The 20,906-nt window shown below is 39.7% G+C and overlaps 2 protein-coding genes across 3 annotated transcripts in view; both read right to left on the reverse strand.

The window, feature by feature from the left end:
• The window catches only part of PPM1G (protein phosphatase, Mg2+/Mn2+ dependent 1G), a 33,018-nt gene extending 13,280 nt beyond the window's left edge, over positions 1–19,738 (reverse strand). The window contains exons 1-2 of one of the 2 annotated variants that reach the window (XM_069072082.1): positions 19,337–19,461; positions 16,893–17,018 (exon numbers count right to left, since the gene is read on the reverse strand). In XM_069072082.1, the coding sequence (XP_068928183.1) occupies positions 16,893–16,928 (36 nt within the window). In that variant the 5' untranslated portion in view covers positions 16,929–17,018; positions 19,337–19,461. Of the gene's footprint in view, positions 1–16,892; positions 17,019–19,336 lie in introns of both variants that reach the window. The other variant, XM_069072081.1, reaches the window with a different exon arrangement.
• EIF2B4 (eukaryotic translation initiation factor 2B subunit delta) overlaps positions 1–20,906 on the reverse strand; it is an 89,195-nt gene that overhangs the window by 29,451 nt on the left and 38,838 nt on the right. The window lies entirely within an intron of this gene.

Below are 20,906 nucleotides of genomic sequence, written 5' to 3' on the forward strand. Positions count from 1 at the left end.
GGGGGGGGGGGGGCGGAGTCAAGAGGAGGAGTAGAAGCAGGAACTCCCCACTGCTCAGGCTTCCACCTTCCCCAATCCATGTAAAAAGGGGACTCTGAACAAACTTTGGAGCTGCAGAACCCACAAAATGACACAGAGAAGCTAACCTCCCACTGTGGACACCCCAGCAGGCTGGCAGGAGCTGAGCCTAGCCCCACACCAAGGCTTTAGCCCCAGGACGGGCCTGACCAGCCACTGGCCAGAGGGACTCCAGATCAGCAGCAGCTGTGGCGTTTCCAGTGAGAGATCAGTGCAGTCTGGACTTCGGGACCCAGTAAGTGGGAGTGCGTGGCTTTTGCTGAGACGCCGGCACAGCCAGCCAACGCCACGTGGCGGCAGCTTCAGCTCCTGGCCTATAGAGTGTAGGGGGACCAAGCACCAGTCTAAGGGGTAATTGCTCTTGCTTTAACCTTCTTGGATCTGGATTGCAGTGTAGGGTGGAGGTCCTGGGGTGTGTGTCCAGCTTGCCAGAGCGTGTGGAGACCTCAGAGAGGGCACCCATCTTATACCTCCGGCAGCTGAGAAAACCCCAGCGTTTGGGACAGAAGCTCCCCTATGTGGTGGCAGAGTCCTACTGTGGCAAAAAACCCAGGGGTCAAGTGACTGAGGGGCAACATGACCAGGCAAAGGAAACAAAGCAGATAGAAGATTCCAACATTAGACTCCTATTTTGGGGACAAAAAGGAACAAAGCATGGAACAGGAGGAAAACAGTGAAGTCAGAACCCCTGCACCAAAAGCTTCAAAGGAAAATACGTGCTGGTTACAGGCCATAGAGGACCTTAAGAAGCAGATAAGAGAAGTGGAGGAAAAAGTGGGAAGAGAAATGAGAACAATGCAAGAAAATTACGAAATGAGAGTCAACAGCCTGATGTGGAAAATCACACCTTAAAAAATAGACTAACTCAAATGGCAAAAGAGTCTCAAAAAGGCAATGAGGAGAAGAATGCCTTAAAAAGCTGAATTTGCCAGATGGAAAAAGAATCTCAAAAGCTCAATGTGGAGAATCATTGCTTCAGAATTAAACTGGAGCAAATGGAAGCTAATGACTTTATGAGAAACCAAGATGCTGTTAAACAGATCCAAACAAATGAAAGAATAGAAGGCAATGTGAAATATCTCATGAGAAAAACAACCACTGACCTGGAAAATAGATCCAGGAGAGATAAATTAAAATTAAATTAAAAATTACTGGACTACCTGAAAGCCATGATCAAAGTAAGAACCTAGAAATCATCCTCCAGGAAGTTCTCAAAGAAAACTGCCCAGATGTTTTAGAACCAGAGGGTTGAAATAGAGGTTGAAAGAATCCACCGATCACCTCCTGAAAAAGATCCCAAAAAGAAAACTCCTAGGAATATTATAGCCAGGTTCCAGAATTCCCAGATTAAGGAGAGAATATTACAAGCAGCCAGGAAGAAACATTTTGAATATTGTGGAAACACAATCAGGATAACCCAGGATCTGGCAGCTTCTACACTGAGGGATTGAAGGGCTTGGAATATGATATTCCAGAGGTCCAAGGAGCTGGGATTAAAACCAAGAGTCACCTACCCAGCAAAACTGAGTATCATGTTTCAGGGGAAAATATGGTCATTCAATGGAATACAGGACTTTCAAGCATTCTTAATGAAAAAAACCAGAATTGAACAGAAAATCTGACATTCAGATACAGGAAGTAAGAGAAGCATGAGAAGGTAAACAGGGAAAAGAAATCATAAGCCACTTATTAAAGCTGAACTATTAACATTCCTACATGGAAAAACAATAATTGTAACTTATGAAACTTTTCTCCGTAGCTGAAGGGAATAGAAATATATATATATATATATATATATATGTCTATATATGAGGGTATATGGGCATATAAATACATATGTGAATGCGTGTATATATGTTTACAGGTATACATAGATAGAGGGCACAGGACCAATTTAACAGGAAGGGATGATACTTAAAAGGTGAAATTAAGAGGTGAGAGAGGAATATAATGAGAGGAGAAGGGGAGAGAGAATGGGGTAAACTATCTCATATAGAAGAGGCAAGAGGAAATGGTTACAATGGAGGGGAAGAATAGGAATGCAAAAGGGAATGGGTCAACCTTATTTCCATTGAATTTGGCTTGAAGAGGAAATGAAATACACACTAAATAGGGTATCTCACCCTCCAGGAGAGTAGGGGGGGAAAGAGGATGGGAGGGGGGATGATGGAAGGGAGGGCAGGCTGGAGGGGAGGGAAGTTGGAAGCACCCACTTTTGAAAAGGGATGGAATCAAAGTAGAGAATAGAACAAATGGGAGGTGGGATAGGAGGGAGGGAAATAGTCAGTCTTTTACAATATATCTACTATATTACTGTTTTGCATTAGCCACACATGTACAACCTATACTGAACTAATCTTCCCAGTAAGGGTGAGTGACAAGGGAGGAAGGGAATGAATCTGGAATTCAAAGTTTTAAAACCAAATATTCTAATATATATATACTGTTATTAATACTATTTTACATGTAATTGGGAAATAAGATAGACAGGCACTGGGGCATAGAGATCCACTGGAAAAGTCGAAAGGGGTATGGGAGAGAGCAGATTGGAGGAGGGGATATCCTGTGGGATTGCTATTTTGGGGCAGTGGGTAGGGGAAAAACGAGGAGAAAATTTGTAACTCAAAATCTGGCAGAAATGAATGATGTAAATCAAGTTAATAAAGCATTTGAAAAATAAAAGAATCAGAGGAAGCATTACTCAAGTACACTGAGTAGGACCTTTGGAAGGTTTTCATGGAAGCACATGATTGTAAGAAATGATGAATGAAGAAAATAAGAAGACATATGATATGATACAGAATCAAAAAGCAAGACCAAAATAACAATATAATTACTGATTCCAGCCCCATACTAGAAGATAATATCAAGAAGCACCAAAACTACTGATAAATACAATGGACAGCAATGGTACCACCCTTTTAAGTAAAATTTCTTTTGATAATTTTTGTTTTCATATTGACTAAATTTCTCCTTGTCTCCTTCCCCATTCTACTAGAGAACCACCCCATATAATAAAGAAATTTTTAAAGAAAAAAAAAGATGAAGAAAAAATCCAGCATAACTAATCAACACACTAAAAAATACCCTGAAAATACATGCAATTTTCCACATTCACAGCAACCTTTTGTTAAGGTTATAGTACACAATTCTCATTTCTTTTGTCAACTAATACATAACTGAAGAGTATGGCTAACAAACTAGATGAAAGTTGGGATTTAAAAATATCTTTACAGGCTAGAACATTGGGTCAAATCTAATTAGTTGAAATTTCAACTTGACTTTTTAAGAAATCAAATTTACAAGTATAAAATGGAGGAGATATGGCTAGCTAGCAGTTCATCTGAAAAATATCTGGGGGTATTAGACTACAAGCTAAAATAAATCAGGTGGGATATGATGTCCAAGAAGGATAATGCAGGTCACATTAAAAGACATAGTATCTAGGACTAGAGAGGTAACAGTCTCACTGTACACTGAACCCCTGATCACACATTTAGAATACTGTGCTATTGTGTTCTGATTGGGCAACATATTTTAGGAACAATGTTGATAAATTGAAGAGGAAGCATTCTCTAGACAGGACAGTAAAGCCTGCTATTCATGCAGTAAGAGGACTGGTTGAAGGAAATGGGAATGTTTTGGGTAGATAATTTCAAGTATTTTGAAGGGCTATTATGTAGAAAAGGGATTAAACATGTTCTACTTGGCAGAGAAAGGAGGGGAAAAAAGTGAGACACTGTAACAGCCCTGAAAAACAAACAGACTAAGTATTACAAGTTCTAGGAGAGAAACAGCATGGTAGAGTAATCAAGACCAGTCTTAGAAATAGAAGACCCTGGTTTAAATCCTGCGTGACACACTAGTTGTTTTGGCCCTGGTCAAGTCACTTAACTATTCAATGCTCTCAGGCAACTCTCAGTTATGAATAAGTTACTAAGTTACTGACTGATCTTCATGAGAGGGGGGCAAGGGTGAGGTGGATAAATTTCTATAACATGAGCTTCCTACACATGGGAAGTCCCACACAAAAAAAGTTTTAGTAGTGATCGTGGACACTTGTAATTTTGGAGGGAATGTTCTAATTAAAGAATTTTCTTTTGTGATAGCTGTGAACTGTCAGGTAAAATTATGCCCACCATGTATCCCTTGCCCTGTCCCCCAAAAGTAACAAAGTGTAATATCTTTTTAAGAAGGCTTTTCCCTCTTTATTCTTCTCGGAGTTCATTGTGACAGCAATGAAAATGTGAACCAATCATCCAAAGCCTAGTAATCAGGAAGCTTCCTAATTGGCGAAGTAAACCCAAAATTATGAAATAGATGAATGAATTTGGTCGAGTACCCAAAGTAGGCAGAATTCTAAATTGGCAGGTGGTGTTTTTTGGTTAGGGTTGAAATTCTTTTTATGGACCTTGTAGGAGTGGGAGTAGAGTAGCAGTATATGCTGAGGCTTAGGTTTCCAGCCTGGAGAACAGCTAAGCAAGCTAGAACTAGTCTAGGCAGAAATTTTTTTTTATACATATTTCTAATTACCTTGGCATATTATTTCTCAATTAAAATTATATTTTCCCTTGTAAATAAATACTCTTCAGCAAAGAATTGGAAATTAAGGGGACATTCATCAATTGGGGAATAAATGAATAAGTTGTGATATAAGACTGTAATGGAATACTTCTGTGCTATAGAAATGATAAGCAGGATGATTTCAGAAAAACCTTGAAACTCACATGAACTGATACAAAGTGAAGTGAGAACCAGGAGAACATTGTACAACAGCAATATTGTATGATGACCAATTCTGAATGATTCAGCTATTCTTAGCAATACAATGCTCTAAGACAATTCCAAAGGACTCGTGATGAAAAATGCTATCCAACTCCAGAAAAAGATTTGATGGGCTGATGAAGTCTGAATGCAGATCAAAGCATACTATTTTTCGCTTTATTTTTTTTGTGGGTTTTTCTTTTGTTTGTGTTTTCTTTTACAGCATGACTAATATGGAAATGTGTTTCACATGACTGAACACGTATAGCCTATATCAAATTGCTCCCTCAGGGAGGAAAGAAGGGGAGGGAGGTAAGTAGAGAATTTGGAACTAAAAATGTAAAAAAAAAAACAAATGTTAGAGGGGAAAATGAAATCAGAGGCTGGATGAAACAAATCTTTGAACCTAGGGACTAAGCAGGCCCAAATATCAAGATCAAGACACTTGATACCTGGAGCCAAGGGTTAACTATTGGTGAACATTTAAAAGTTAATAAACAAAAAAACCCTGGGACAAAAAACATCTCCTAGGTTCCTAGCTAGGAAAGGGAAGGGAATAAACATTTCTATAGTACCTGCTATGCGCTAAGGGGCTATACAAATATTATTGCATTTGATTCTTGCATCCCTGCAGAAATAGGCACTGTTATTATCCCCACTTTACAGTTGAGGAAACTGAGGCAAAAAAACTAAATGACTTGCCATTGGGCACACAACATGGAAGTATCTGAGGCTGAATTTGAACTTGGGTTTTCCTGACTTTAGGCCTAGTATTCTATCCACTGCACTACACCTAACTGCCTTTAGTTGATGGAAACTGATTAGTTCAGGAAACTATTATGATATAAAATAAATCTAAGGCCCAAAAAGAGAATCCTTTACATCTCTTTAACATCTAATCCAGCAGCATTTTCCCAGTCTTCACTCTTGGACCCATTCAACCACCTTCTGACACAACAGTATCCACTTGAAGACTGTTCTCCTTTGGCTTTCCTTTCTCATTCTGGCCCCTAAATGTAGGTGTATCTCCAAGTTCAGTCTTCACTCTCCTCTTTTTATACTATCCTTTTTTCCATCACAAATCTCATCCCCTAACTTCTCTGCAAATTACCCTACAGTTCCAGCACAAGTTTCATCCCTGAACTTCTGTCTCAGTATTTTCAAAGTCTTTGGGAAATCTCAACCTGGAAGCTTCCATGACCTTGGATTAAACTTTTCCTCAAAATGAGATTCCATTTTGATGGTCAGAAATAGGGATATCCATTTTTCCACTCACTAAGACTTGAAAGCTTCAGAATAATTTCTGCATCCTCCCTTGTTCTTTCTCTCTTCCTACATTCAATCAATGTGGACCCTCTTTCCTCTCTTGGTTTCAGTGGTACTATTTATTCTCTTTTGGTTCTCCTCCATGTTAACCCATTTCTAAGGTCTCCTTTATCAGTTCATTACCCTCCTCCCACCTCCTCAGTATGGGTATCCCATCTTCTCTCTATAAACTCTCTGTGACCTTACCCATTTCCATATCTTCAATGATCACCTATACACAAATTATCCCTAAAACAGATCTCTAGCCCCCATCTCTCCTTTCAGCTCCAACTGTATGCATGACATCCACACCTGAATATCCTGTTGGTATTGATATGTCAAGTCCAATAATCTCCTGCAATTTCCATACTTCCATTGACAACATCATTTTCCCTGCCACCCAGACTTAAAATATCAGCTTTTACTACTCCATTCCCTCAAACCCCACATTCAATTAGTAAAATCCCTTTAAATTCTACCTTCACCTCTGCTCACAGATCCAACCCCATGTTTCCAATCCTACTGCAACCATATTTTTGAGGCCCCCCCATCACTACTCACCTGGAGTACTGTTAACAGTCTTCCAAATTGATTTACCTGCCTTCAGATTCCCCTTTCTCTAATCAAATCTTTACACAGATGCCAAAATAACTCTACTAAAATCTCCTATTGCCTATTACAGGTTAAAATATAAACTCATAGTATAGCAGACTCTCAGGGCTAAAAGTGACCTTTAGAGGCCCATATCTTTTCTGAAACTATCAAATCATGAGAGTGGGTAGATGTTTCATTCTAAGTTTGTCTTTCATTTATCCCTAAACAAACTTCCAGGACACAGAACGTTAAATCTATAAGGGACCATGTGGCTCACTCAGTTTACAGGCTCAGACAAAAGCAGTAACGTGGTATATAGACACACAGTAACGGATGTGGAGTCAGGAAAACTTTGATTCTATCCTGCTTCAGACACTAACTCCTTAGGCTGGCATGTAAGGTTAGCTTTAACTTATTCTTCATATTACTCCTACATATATTTGACATTGCAGTCAAACTAGACTACAACTGTTCCTCAGATTGAACCAGTCTCCCACATTACATATCAGAATCTTTTTCTTCCTTCAAGGTTCACATTGGTTGTCACTTCCAATCTGGAGTATTACCTAATTCAGGGGTGGGGGACCTTCGTCCTTGAGGTCCTCAAGTGCAGCCCTTTGACTGAATCCACACTTCACAGAACAAATCCCCTTAATAAAAGAATCTGTTCTGTAAAACTTGTACTCAGTCAAAAGGCTGATCCCTGGGACTTAGAAGGCCACAGGTTCCCCACCCCTGAGTTCCCTTCAGCTTAAAGTATCTCCCTCAATTTTACTATAATACTTTGAAATCCTTCTTTGCCCTATTATATTCTGCTTTTATTATATATTTATCTGTATACATGTCATTTTTTACCCATCTATTCCAGTAGATTTTAAGCTATTTGAGAACAGGGATCACATCATTATTAATCACTGAATCCCCAGTGCCTAATACATTTGTGTTTCTTAAACATTTGTTGATTTTAATTCTTCCTTTGTAACCTCTTACATACTTCCTTCCTCCTTTCCATTTCCAATGCTACCACCTTTGTTTAGACATTTATTAGCTCACACTAATATTGCTGCAATAGTTTAACTAGGCTTACAATTTCCAGTCTCTCTAATCCATCCTACCTATAAATCAACAGATTAACCTTCCTAAAACATTGATTCAAAACACTTTCCCATCCCCTCTCATCAATATGGCTTTCCACAACCTAACACCCACCTACCTCAATTCATCCTAATTTCCTATTCAAACTTTTCACTCATCATTTCCTTAACATAACCTAAGCATTCCTACCTTCTCTCTTTTGTTCCTACCTAGAATGCCCTTCCCCCTTCTCTTATTCAAGTTATATTCTGCCTTAAAGGAGAAATTAAGCTCTTACCACTTCTAGCTGTGTGACCCTGGGCAAGTCATTTAACTTCTGTCCCCCTCAGTTTCTTCAACCGTTAAATAGAGATAATAGGGGAGGTTAGGTGGCACAGTGAATAGAGCACCAGCCCTGGAGTCAGGAGGACCTGGGTTCGGATCCAGCCTCAGACACTTAACACAAAAAATAGCCATGTGACCTTTGGCAAGTCACTTAACCCCAATGGCTCTCCAAAAACCAAATAAATAAATAAACAGAGATAATAATAAGCACTTACCTCCTCCCAGTGCTGTAGTGAGAATCAAATGAGATAATATTTGTAAAGTGCTTGGCACAGTGCCTGGCATAGAGCAGGCACTTAGTAAAATGCTTGTTTTCTGACCATCCAAGTTCTCTCTTCAAAGCTCCTATAATACTGATCCTTTAAACAAGCAATTAGGTTCTTACTATAGGTTGTTTTGTACCGTTATTCTTATTTTGTGTGTCTGTGTGGAGACAATTGGGGTTAAGTGACTTGCCCACAGTCACACAGCCCTTAAGTATCTTAGACCACATTTGAACTCAGCTCCTCCTGACTCTAGGGCCAGTGCTCTATCCACCTTCCCACCTAGCTGCCCCTGTATTATTATTTTTTTAAAAGTAAAAGTTAATAGAGGAAGCAGGTAGACAATAAATGAAAATCACTCTACCTCTATATTTCTAATCCTAGACCCAGAGATACTTTCATTCCACTACAGCACCTCCAAGACTATTTGCCCTTGGAATAAACATGGCATAAAAAAAAAAAAAAACAGCAGGAGAGTCAGGGCTTCTCAGAAACCTACTGGATGAAATCTATATGACTATAATGTTCTGTGTAGGAGAAAATAGTTATACTCCCTCAATCAAAATTTAAAAAGTTAGGGAGCGTTTTCCCCAAACATCTCATTTTCTCCATCAAACAATTCATCGTAGATTTACCATTCCTGCATTTATCTAAACTTTTTTCTGAACGCATTTGTATTTTCATTCTGAATTTCCCCTTCTAATAATACACTTTATAAGCTTACTACCCAATATAGTAGGTTAGGAAGTACTATATTTGTACTAAGGCTGTCCTCCTTTAAACTTTAAAGGCTGTTTTCTTTATGATATCAAGATTTAGTAAACAGTCAGCTTTCATTCTAGCCATAATGGGACATGCTAAAGGCTGTGTGGGAGGACAGGAAAATTCTGAGGAAAAATATGTCTCTTTACTTTTCCAGGGACTTTTTGTTGTCGTTAAACACACCCACAATAATATCAACAATATCCGAAAAATGTAGGACAAAAAAATCTTTTAAAATCATAAATGTTTAAAATAAAATATCCACCATACTCTAAATTATTTCTAAAGGGTTTTTGGATAAACATTGCATAGCTATAAAGTTAATGCATCTTTATCTGACCATGTACGCTGACCAAACACTTTTTATCAAATAAGCCTGAAAACTTCCTACTTACAAACATAGAGGTAAAAATGAAAGACTTCATTTAAGAAACTGTAAGAATGCTGTCAGCCAATTTCTATTACTATAAATCTTAATTCTAAAGTCCTTGGACTCTGAAGATTCAAAAGTAAAAATGTAAATGATAATTAATTTGTAAAATAAAAATGTAAATGATGATAGCTCTACTATTTATTTAAGTAGAATACACAAGCAACTTGAAATTGTAAAGGTCCTTTCAAATACAGTAGGAGAACAGAGAACATAAAATCGTAGAGTTGGAAAGGACCTCACAGGCCATCAAGTACAATCTAGACCCCAATTAGAATCTTCTCTACAACACACCAAAGAATTGATCACACAGCCATTGCATGAAGACCTCTAGTAAAAAGGAATATACTATTTTCTGAGGTAGCCCATTCCAGGATAGTTTGTAATTGCTGGAAAATTTTTCCTTACATCAAGCTTAAATCTGCTTCCTTGCAACCTCTACCTATACTGAACATCTCTGAAAGCACCAGGCTTTCATAACTAAGAAAGTAGTCATGAAAATCAGGGCATAAAAAAAATCTTGTGTATAAAATTCACAGGCTCCTAGTTCTGCCTACTATTTAAGAAGAGAGCTCAGCTCAGATATCTCATTTCTCACTTGGCTGAACTCCTTTGGGACCTGACTGGTTTTTCTATAATACTTTGGGAAGCTAATTATTGGGATAACCTCATCACTGCAAAATCCCTCTGCCTCTCTGATTGAAGGGTGGGGGGGTTAGGGGTGTTTGAACTCCAAATCTCCATTTAAGGAGAGAGCTCAGTTCAGACATCTCTCCTCATTTCTCACTTGGTTACACTATTTGGGACTTTTCTTTCTTCTCTACCATGCACCTAAGTCAGACACCTTCTCCTCCCCAGTGGTCATATCACACTGTTGAGTCATGCTGAGATTGCAATCCACTAAAATTCCAGATCTTTTTCCACTCTATCTACTCACTATGCCAGACTGCCTCTGATTTTCAAACTGGCAAAAATTAAGACACACTAGATTCCATCAAAATCCTACCCTGAAGAAGAAGCTAGGTGGTACAGTGTGGATGAAGCATAGGCCCTAGAGTCAGGGGGAGCTAAGTTCAAATTTGGCCTCAACATACTTATTAGCTATGTGACCTTGGGCAAGTAAGTCACTCAACTATCTCCAAAAGAAAAAGAAAAAAAAATAATCCTACTTTGATGTCCCATCATGGGATGATCCTGGATTTCTGAAGGTTGTGGTAGCAGAATACAAGAACTGACAGAGCTAGGAAGCCTCAGATATAGGTCAGTGATAGAGTATGTCTGAAGATATCAGCCTAGATATTTAAATGCAGAGGCTTATCACCAAAAGGTTGGTCACTAAGATTGTTATTTTTTTGTCAACCCACAAAACAAGCAAAGTATAAAATATTATTCATTGTGCAACCCCTTTCCTCTTTGTAGTGATGACAGCAAAAAAAAAAAAGGGGGGGGAGCCCAGAGGCTGTTAAGAATCAGCTTTTATATCTTCCAAAAGAATTAATCTGAGGAATCTAGCACTGATTATTATTAATTATATAATCATACAAATTAAGGTGATAAAAAACAAAAGATATCAACTGTTTAAAGTAAATTCTATTATAAAATTTGTAACAAATAACTGAATAGCCATACTCTTTAAGTTTAATAAACAAAACACACTTTTATAAGCAAACCACGTTACATGCAATAGTTTTACTGTTCCTAAAGAAACAATTACCTAGAGAAGAAAAAAAGAGAAAGACAGAAAAGAAGAAAGTTTAGAAAGGGACCATCAGTACACCTTGTAAGATAATGGCCACAATTCATTCTTTCAACCATATCCCTAATTAAGATAGACTAGTAGTGCCCCCTGGACTGTTAGCCCTGCTTCCCAGATTAGGCCTCATAGCAATAACTGAGTGGAGTATTTACTACCAGAAAAGGGGCCCACTTTTCCCACCCTGCAATATCAACCGCTGACTAACTACCAATGGACATGCCAATCCAAGAGAGTACCAGGAGTTGCAGCCTCTCCAGACCAGTGGTCCTGCTTCCAGCCTAGACCTCTTAGACATCATACCCAGAAGCAACCTCTGTGGAGATATGACCTGACAACTGCTTGAGTGAGCACTGAAGCCTCCTTAGGGGCCATATCTACTGAAGACCTGGAGCAGAAAGTTCTTGACATCAAAGTCCTTGGCACTGTTAAAATGTTCAGTATCAGAAACAGATATGATATGATTTTATCAATAGGAATGGCATTAGAGAATATGCAATACTATTTGCTTTGCCACTGTACCCTAAGGACCATGAAAACTTTCCATATGACTTGCAGCTGAAATCCCTTATATATGTTGTTTCCATCAGAAAGTGAGTTCCTTGAAAAGAACCATCTTGCTTTCCTATTTGTATACCCAGTATTTAGCACACAGTGCTTTGCACTTAATAAGTATTTAAGAAATGTTTCTCATTCATTCACTCACTCAATAACAACTACTTTGCACAGTGTTTAAAAATGCTTCTTCAGGGTGGCTGGGTGGTGCAGTGATCACTGACCCTGGAGTCAGTAGGACCCCAGTTCAAATCTGGCCTCAGACACTTAACACAAAAAACTAGCCATGTGACCTTGGGCAAGTCACTTAACTCCAACTGCTCTACCTCCCTCCCTCCAAACACAATGCTTCTTCATTAATCTATTAACTACTGTGTACTAATATTAAGGATTTATAAATACAAATGACATGGTCCCTTGCCTACAAGAAACTGTCACTGCTTCTAAACAAAATGTTAAGTTATAGTATCTGAATGTGATGGAGTACTTGTGTGCTATAAGAAATGATGAACAGATGGCTTCAGAAAAATCTAGAAGACTTATATGAACTGATAAAAAGTGAAGTTAGCAAAGCCAAGATTAACAATCTACACAGTAATAGCAAAATTGTAAAGATAATCAAGTAAGTGAGTGACTTTGATCGACACAATCATCCAAAACAACTCCATAAGATTCATGATATAAAATGTTATCTACCTCTAGAAAGAGAAGTGATGGATTCAGAATGCAGACTGAAGTGGTTTTTTCTTTTCTTTTCTTTTTTCCCCAGAACACGGCAGATGCAGAAATGTTTTGCATATGTATTGTAAGGATGATCAACTGTCAATGATTTAGCTATTCTGATCAATAAAACAATCTAAGACAATTCTAAAGGACTTATGATGAAAAATGTTATCTACCTCTAGAGAGAGAACTGATGGGAGTCTGAGTATAGATGGAAGCATAATTTTTTTCATTTTTTCTTTCCTTTTTTTTGCAACATGACTAATATGGAAATGAGTTTTGCATGGTTTCACATATAAAATGTTTTGTGTGACTTCATATATATATAATATATAATGTATTTCTTGTCTTCTCAGGGTAGGGAAAGGGGTGGAGTGAGGTAATGTGGAAATAAAAAATTAATAAAATATTTTTATTACTGAATTTTCAATATAAATGAATGAATGAATAAATAATGAAATGTTGAGAACTCTTCTTCTTAGGACAACAGTGAGAATAGAAATGTTAAGACCACAATGAAAGCCCTACAGAGCCAGCACCTGATGCAAACAGTTCATTAGGCAAGGAACTAGGCCCCTCTAATGAGAAGCCATCATGTCTTCAATCCAATCCAATAACTGTCTTCCCTGATACCTCCTCAGCTCACCCAACCATTCTTAAAATTAACCATCATAAGCTCCTTGGAAAAACTTCTTCTATTCTGGGAGTCTTCTTCAGACCTGCCTGTTTCCCAGTAACTGAGGCTATCCCTGAACACACAATCTGCAGTCTTCCTATTGGTTCTAGCCCCAGCTATCTTCTAGGCCCTACCTCTACCTCTCACCTGCACCAAGCAACACTATAACTCCTCAATCCAAAATGTTAATATTTAAAGATGAAACATGACAATTTCTAATGACATAGCATATGTAACTAGTTAACATTTTCAGAAACTGTTAAATATTCAATAGGTCACAGAAGGCCATAGATGACAATGAATCAAAGTTTATAGAAGTAGCTGGATGGGCCAACAGAAAGAACACTGGGTTCGGTTAGGAAGACCCTAGTTCAAATCTAGTCCAAGGTACGTAAATTACTAGCTATGTGACCCTGGGCAAGTCACTTAATCACTCACTCTCTGCCTCATTTTCCCTAAGCATAAAATGAGGATAATAATAGCACCTTCCTCCCAAGGCTGTCATAAGGATCAAATGGGATAATATTTGTAAAGCACTTTGTACAAAGTAGCACCTAGATGCTTAATAATTGCTTATTTCCTTCCTTCCTTTCCCCCCTCCCTCCCAGAGAATTTTTTATAGGTTACAAAATTATAGATTTTATATGTCTAGCAAAAGTAAATAAAATAATTCATTAAAGAGGAATCAATGTTCAATGTTCAGTTGGAAGGTTCTACTTAGCGATTACATGTAAGCTTGGTTCTATGAATTTATGCCTCTAGAGACAACATGCTTGTTAAAGTAGCATATGAAAATGGGAGATAATAGACCTGGAGCCTCTGTCTCTGCAAATTTGTGCACACAAATCTAATTCCTTCAGGATAGCTAAAAGTACAAAGTCTTGAGAAGATAACTGAAAAGAGGACTGTGAGAGGCAAGGGAAGGACTAAGAGCCTGGAAATAAATTTGTTCAGAATGTCTCATCAGTCTGAAGTATAAGATTCCAATATCAGCCTTCAGTGGTCTGAAAGATAATGAGGAAATTACCATAGTTTAAAAAAAAAGGTCTCTTAAAAACTTTCTAAAAGTGAAATACCCATCTCTCTCTGAAATACAAGGAATATAGGAATATATCTATTACAGATTATAAAAAACAAAAATGCACTGTTATATTTTAAAAGTTTATTTGATTCTTCCAGTCTAATTAAGTTGAATGCAGTGTAGGTAAAGAGGCAGTTCCAGTTCAGCAAAAGTAGGCATTGCTCTTAATTACCAGGGGATTAGATTCCAAATCTAAAACCTTCAGCTTCCAATGCCCCAAGTTATCCACAGCATCCCTTTTGCTATCACACATTGAACATCACAATATTAGAAACTGCTGCTGTTTTTATTGTTCAGTTGTGTCCAACTCTCCATGACTCCATGGACCATAGCATGCCAATATTATCCATGGGATTTTCTTGGCAAAGATTGGTTTGCCATTTCCTTCTCCAGTGAAAGAAGGCAAACAGCGGTTAAGTGACTTGTCCAGGGTCACACAGCTAGTAAGTGTCTGAGGCTGGATCTGAATTCAGGTATTTCTTACTCCAGGCACAGTACTCTAGCCACTGAGCCACCAAGCTGCCTATTAGGTTTCTAAAATTTTTCCACCATCAGGACTCACACATTTTTATATCAAATCTTAAGAGTCATATTTTACATAATCCACTGCACATCTGAAATTAACTCTTGCACCAGGGTTAAATGGTTCAACTACTACAAATCCATTCTAAGTACAAAATGTTCTCAGTGTAAAAGAAATCATGTTGAACCCTTTATAATATAGAATCAGAGCATTCTAGGGAATCCCAAAGACATCAGGTCTATAATTTTAACAGAAGGTACAATGTCCTCCAATCAAGAACATATCAACTTTAGTTTATCACATCACAAAAAACTCTTAGCCAAAAAAATCCTAGAGCAGTTATAATATATTCCAACTTTATTATAACAGACTGCTATAACACTAATAAAAACCCTCAAAATGCTTTGAAAAAATTAAGCATGTGATAATAAGCCCAATTATCCTCCCTCCATTCTGAGTAATAACAAAGTCTTACTCAAACCTACATGGTAAATGGTTGACAGATTCTTTATACTGCAGAGAAGGAAATGGAGAAATAAACACTTTGCTCATTTTCCACTGAGCTAATGAAGAGACAATTTCAGTGTTCCCACAGAAAATTTTGAAAACCGTCTTTCAATGACTTTTGTCCATTTTAAGTTGAACACTGAGGTCATTTCTTTAAAAATTCTCATACAAAACTATTCTATCTTAGTTTTAGAGGGAGCCTGAAACCTGCAAAAAAAATACCACATCTGTCATATGTACATTGCATCTCCTCAAGTCAAACTAGATCCCAGGCTACTCTTTCTCCTATCAGCCAGTTATTACCACTGCCCTGCCTAAAAAACTATGTTCATGTAGTGTTCTAAGGTTCTTTTAGTTTATTCCTTTTCAATCACTAAAATTAGTCAATTCAACAAACATTTATTAAGTGCCTACTCTATGTACTGTACTGCTGTAAAAATCGGAGAGACAAAGATGAAAAGCCAGTTTCTGCCTTCAAGAAGTTCACAATGCTATAGATGAGAAACTAAGGTACAGGGTACATAAAAAGCAGAATTATAAGCCTCAAGCCAGAAACATCATTCCTCAAGTCTTGAAAATTTCTTCCTTTCTTCATTTTGCCCAAATGTCTCAAATTTAAGGTTCTGGAAAGTGAAGTACTTTGCACTAAGAATGCAGAAGCCTCCTAACTCCCAAGGCAATGTTCTAACATGCCACTATCTCTCCCAAAACTAAGTCAAATGTCTTCTGGCTGATCATGCTTTTTAAGGTCTCTGGCAAGTCATTTTCCATAGCCAATTGTTTTAAACACTTTCTATTCATCTGTTGGTAGGCCCTGACAACCTTTCCCCAATTCAGCTTAAACTAACACATCTATTCTACCCAGTAATTCTAAAACTTCATCTTGTAATAAATGTCTTCTCCAGCTTCATCACATCTCCACCAAAAATATACCAGGTCTTAAAGATCTTATCAATTCAAAAACATAAAACTGGAGCTTCATGGCTTTTTCCTCTTAGTTTTGCAGACATTAAAGGTTGGGGGGAAAAGCCAGTTGAATTACACAGCCCATAGCCTTCCAAGGCTCTACAGTTCCTTCTCTACAAGTCCTTTGGAAAACTTTAGCTTTTGTTTTAGAGGGCCAAAAACCTGTTTTAAAAAATCACTACATCACAAATATCAGATATCTACAGAAATATTAGAAAGATAAGGATTCCTGGGTCAAGAATCACTGTAAGAATAAAGAATGTAAAAGAACCTAAGAGACACTGACTCACCATTAAAACTAGCTTTTACCACCAAAGGTCAAGATATTCAGAGCTACATTCAAAGCTATCTTTGAAAGCAGTATCTATCCAATGATCTTTAGTCCATCAGAAGTTGCAAAATCTAGGCTACCCATCCATCCACTCCCTACCTCCCAACCAGCCATCCCTCTTCCCAACCACCACCACCAAATTCACACTCTGCTCCCACACACCTCAACCAGCTTGGTCTCAGGCTCCCTCCAAAGCATGATGAGACAAGGGAGGGGGAACTCCCTGTTTGTTGTGTGTCTGGATTACACCTCCTCAGTCAAGGCACCGTGGTACCACAGTGAAAGAGGCTAGAGAAAGGCAGGGAGAATAAAATGTGAAGGTGAGTGTGACAGTTGCCACCCCTGACTCAAGAGAAAAAGGTACAGTAGCACATCCTGTTTATGTACCAAATGTTGTGAAGGTTTATTAGGATAATAAACTCCCCAAATGTAAACCAACATGACCAAGAAGGTTAAGTAGGGGACTTTTCTTAATTGGAGGTGTTAAGCCATGGAGATTTGAACCTAAAAGTACAAAAAAACATAAAGTTCTTTTTAGTAATTTATGTACTAGGCTTTTACAGAGTATTCAATACAGAAGACAATTTAGGAAGAGTTTCATTAAAGATATCCAGGCATGTGAATGTGAAGGAGGGAAGAGAATTTTTTTAAAGTGCATTAGAAAATTCAAACACCTTTAGTAGTCTCTCAGAGGGAAAATTTAGATCATGGTCATTTTAGCTAAAAATCACTGTATGATACACAGACCTTTGTTGATCAGCCTCTGGCTATACCATAACTCATGGGCAAAATGGAAAGGTCTAGTAGGAGTACTGAACAATATTATTGGCTTAATGGGATAAATAGATGGAGGAAGTGGAGCTAGATCCAGACAATTCAGTTAAAATAAGAAACTAGAAATATTATTGCCAAAGAATGGCAGCAACTAAAATAAAAAGGAAAGCTGAAGAGAAAGACCACTTCACATATTTAACAGAGAGAAAATGTATGGAATGAGGAGCCCTGGAGGAAAAGTCTTGCCATACTGCATATAAATTCCAAACAAATTGTAAAACCATAACAAAGACTCTCAATGGAAAAATTGTACAAATGAAAAGAACCTCCCCAAATCACCTAACCCCCACCTCCCTTAAGGTAAGGCTCACCTTTAAACCATCCCAAACCAGTTTCCAACTTTTACATCCACCATACTCACTACACTGTGCACTGTGGGGAATTAAACAAAAATGGAGACAATGTCCCTGACTTAAGGGACTTACAATATTACTGGGGGAGAGAAACAGTACAAAGATACCAATCTATTCGGTCCTCTTCAGCAACCTGGTCACACAATTATCATGACTGTTGGTTATAACAGCCAAAAGAAACTATTCAGCTACACAATTTGAACCTAAAAAACGAAACTGTTTAATTCCATGCTGCCATTCTATAGCTAAAGCAAGGGAAGGGGTGGGGCTGAGAGAATCCCCAAGAGTAATACCTACAGAGCACGCCTTGACAGATAAAACACTGGTTTTAACACCTACTGCCTTAATCCATTATCTCACTCCAGTATTTCATCTGGACATACTCCCCTCTTCCGACATCCACCCACATACCTCTCCTCTTTTTGACCTAAAGAAGGCAAAAGTACTAAACAGCATCTATCTTAATTCTCTTTCTTCCTTGAGTACCAATATCTGATACCCTTCTTTGTATTTTCAAACATAACTCTGACTAAACAACTTTTTCTTTGCTATGTCCATTCTCCTAAAGGGAGTAAAAAAGGGTTACTTATAAAAATACAAGAGAAGAAAATGCTCAAGTAAAAGTCACAGAAAAGAAAGTTGATGAAAGCAATGAAAATTTGTTAAGAAAGGCACAGATGACAGCAAGTAAATGCACTATAAGCAGCTGGACACTTCAAAGTTAGCAGCTGACCACAAACGACAAAGCTAATTTTTGAGGAGTTTAAGAAATAAGAAACACTAAGCTGGAATGAAAGAGATCAAGACGGTTAACTTGAGTATGTTAAAAGACTGAAAAAAATTTCCCTGGAAATGATCTCTCTCACAAGGTACACTCTTAATGACAGATTCTGGAAGACAAGCTTGGGGCCTTGGAATTAACACCATATAGTGCCAAGCAACAGCAACTTGGGAGTTTGAAAAATCCAAAATAGAATGCTACCTCAGCATTCCATTTAGGCGGCCTCCCCACCCAAACTAGGCCTTCCCATTTTGAATGTATGTCCCTCTAAACACACACACACACAAATAAAATATATATTACATCTCAATACCGTCGGGGGGGGGGGGGTGTCACCTTTTCCTCCCTTCTCTTTACCCCTCTAGGGAAGCCAGACGGGAGAGAAAGGCTGATAAAACCCGAGTCCACACGGCTCACGCCCAAAGCGCGGCCGGCCGATCCTGCGACCCAGGAGGGATGGGAGGGGGCTGGCGGGGAGCCCTAGGTACGCCTCTGTGGAGTCCCAGGGCCTGCCCGCCCCGAACTCTGGGGACCCAGAATGTGCCTCTTCTACTCCACGTGAGGTCAGCACCCGCACTCCGCCTCCCATCTTCCAGCGGTTGCCCGGCCGCCTGGGTCTGCCTCCCTCCCGCAATTACCTCCATCGAGACGCGCCAGCCTTGCATGGCCGAGAAGCCGTAGGGCAGTGGCAGGCGCGGGGCGCCGTGTCCCCCCGGGCCCGCGGTGCCCTCCCCATCCCCAGAGCTCTTCACCGTGTTGGGCTGGGAGAGATACGCGCCCATCGCGACGTCTGAAGGCCCGGCAGATGGGCAAGGCGGGCGAGAGAAGCCGTGACCCGTCCCGGCGCAAGAGCTCCGGGGGCACACGCCGCAGGGAGCGGACAGAAAAGAAGGCGTGGCCAAGGCGACGTGCCGGCGAGAGGCGCGAAGCCTGCGAATGAGGACGACGGCTGGGGGCCGGAGGAGACGGCGGCCGCGGTAACGGGACCAAGTGATCTAAGGGGGAGCGGAACCGGAAATGGCGCCGGGAGGAGACCCCGCCCGGCCAGACAGGGCGGTGCTTAAGAGTCATTTCCTTAGCAACTGTACCCGGCTCCCCCGCCAGGGACAACAGCCCCGCCAACGGAATTTCCCGCGAGACTCAGCCTGCTGACCACGCCCTCTAACGGTTGCTTGTTCCCAAGAGGCGGGGCCGAGGTGGGCTGGGGGCCCAGAGTCTGGCTGACGAAGCACCGCTGGGCGGAGCCACGGGCTGCGGCCACTTCCGTCCTAGGCTGGCCCAGCGCTTCTGTCCTGCGCTCTTTTTTCCTCCCTTCGCCCTCTCTCCCAGAGGGACAATAGCCCCACTGGTCGCACGACTCACTTCCGCTTATCTACTAAATTAGCGTTTAGATTTATGGAATGTAAACTCCCTAAGGACAGCTTCCTCTTTTTTTTTTTGGGGGGGGGGGTGTTTAGGAGAGAGAGTCTTTGTCTCTACTTCCCCACCGCCCTGCTTCTAGCCCTATGCTAGGCACGTAGACAGAGGAAATAAAGTAATCGAAAATTTTATATTAAGCCACTTGCATTCACCTAAAGAAGCCCAGAAGATATGAGTTCGAGTCCCATTCTTCACATACACTGACTTCGTAACCCTGAACAAATAACTTATTAGGGGCTCCGGGAGTTCGCTAAGAAAGGGATCTCTAACCCAAGATCCACAGTCAAAGAGGTCCATGGATAGATTTCAGGGGCTCCTTGAACTTGCAAGGAGAAAAAAAATTTTCACCAGCCTTTGGTTTACTTTTGAAATCCTATAAATTTTATTTTAAGTACTTAAAAAACAACCTGAGGGCGGCTAGGTGGCGCAGTGATTAAAGCGCTGGCCCCAAAGTCAGGAGGACCCAAGTTCGGTTCCGGCCTCAGACACTTAACACCCACACAAAAAAACTAGCCGCGTAACCTTGGGCAAGTTACTTAACCCCAATTGCCCCCCCAAAAAAAAAGCAAAAAAAAAAATCCTGACCCCAATTGCCCTCCAAAAGGCAAAAAAAAAAAAAAAAGCCCAAACATCCTAAGAAGGGGTGCATAGGCTTCAACAGACTGCCAAAGAGGTCAACGATACAAAAAAAGTTAAGAACCCCTGCTTTAAGATTATAAATTCCAAAAGAGTTGAAGATCTGCTCTGGTAGAGGGAGTTTCCTCTTCTGGGATTCCCTGCATTAGTGAA

This window comes from Petaurus breviceps, unplaced genomic scaffold (assembly GCF_028583685.1).
Source record: "Petaurus breviceps papuanus isolate PSGF00001 unplaced genomic scaffold, PetGlider_PUasm1.0 90845, whole genome shotgun sequence".
NCBI classification, from domain to species: Eukaryota; Metazoa; Chordata; class Mammalia; order Diprotodontia; family Petauridae; genus Petaurus; species Petaurus breviceps.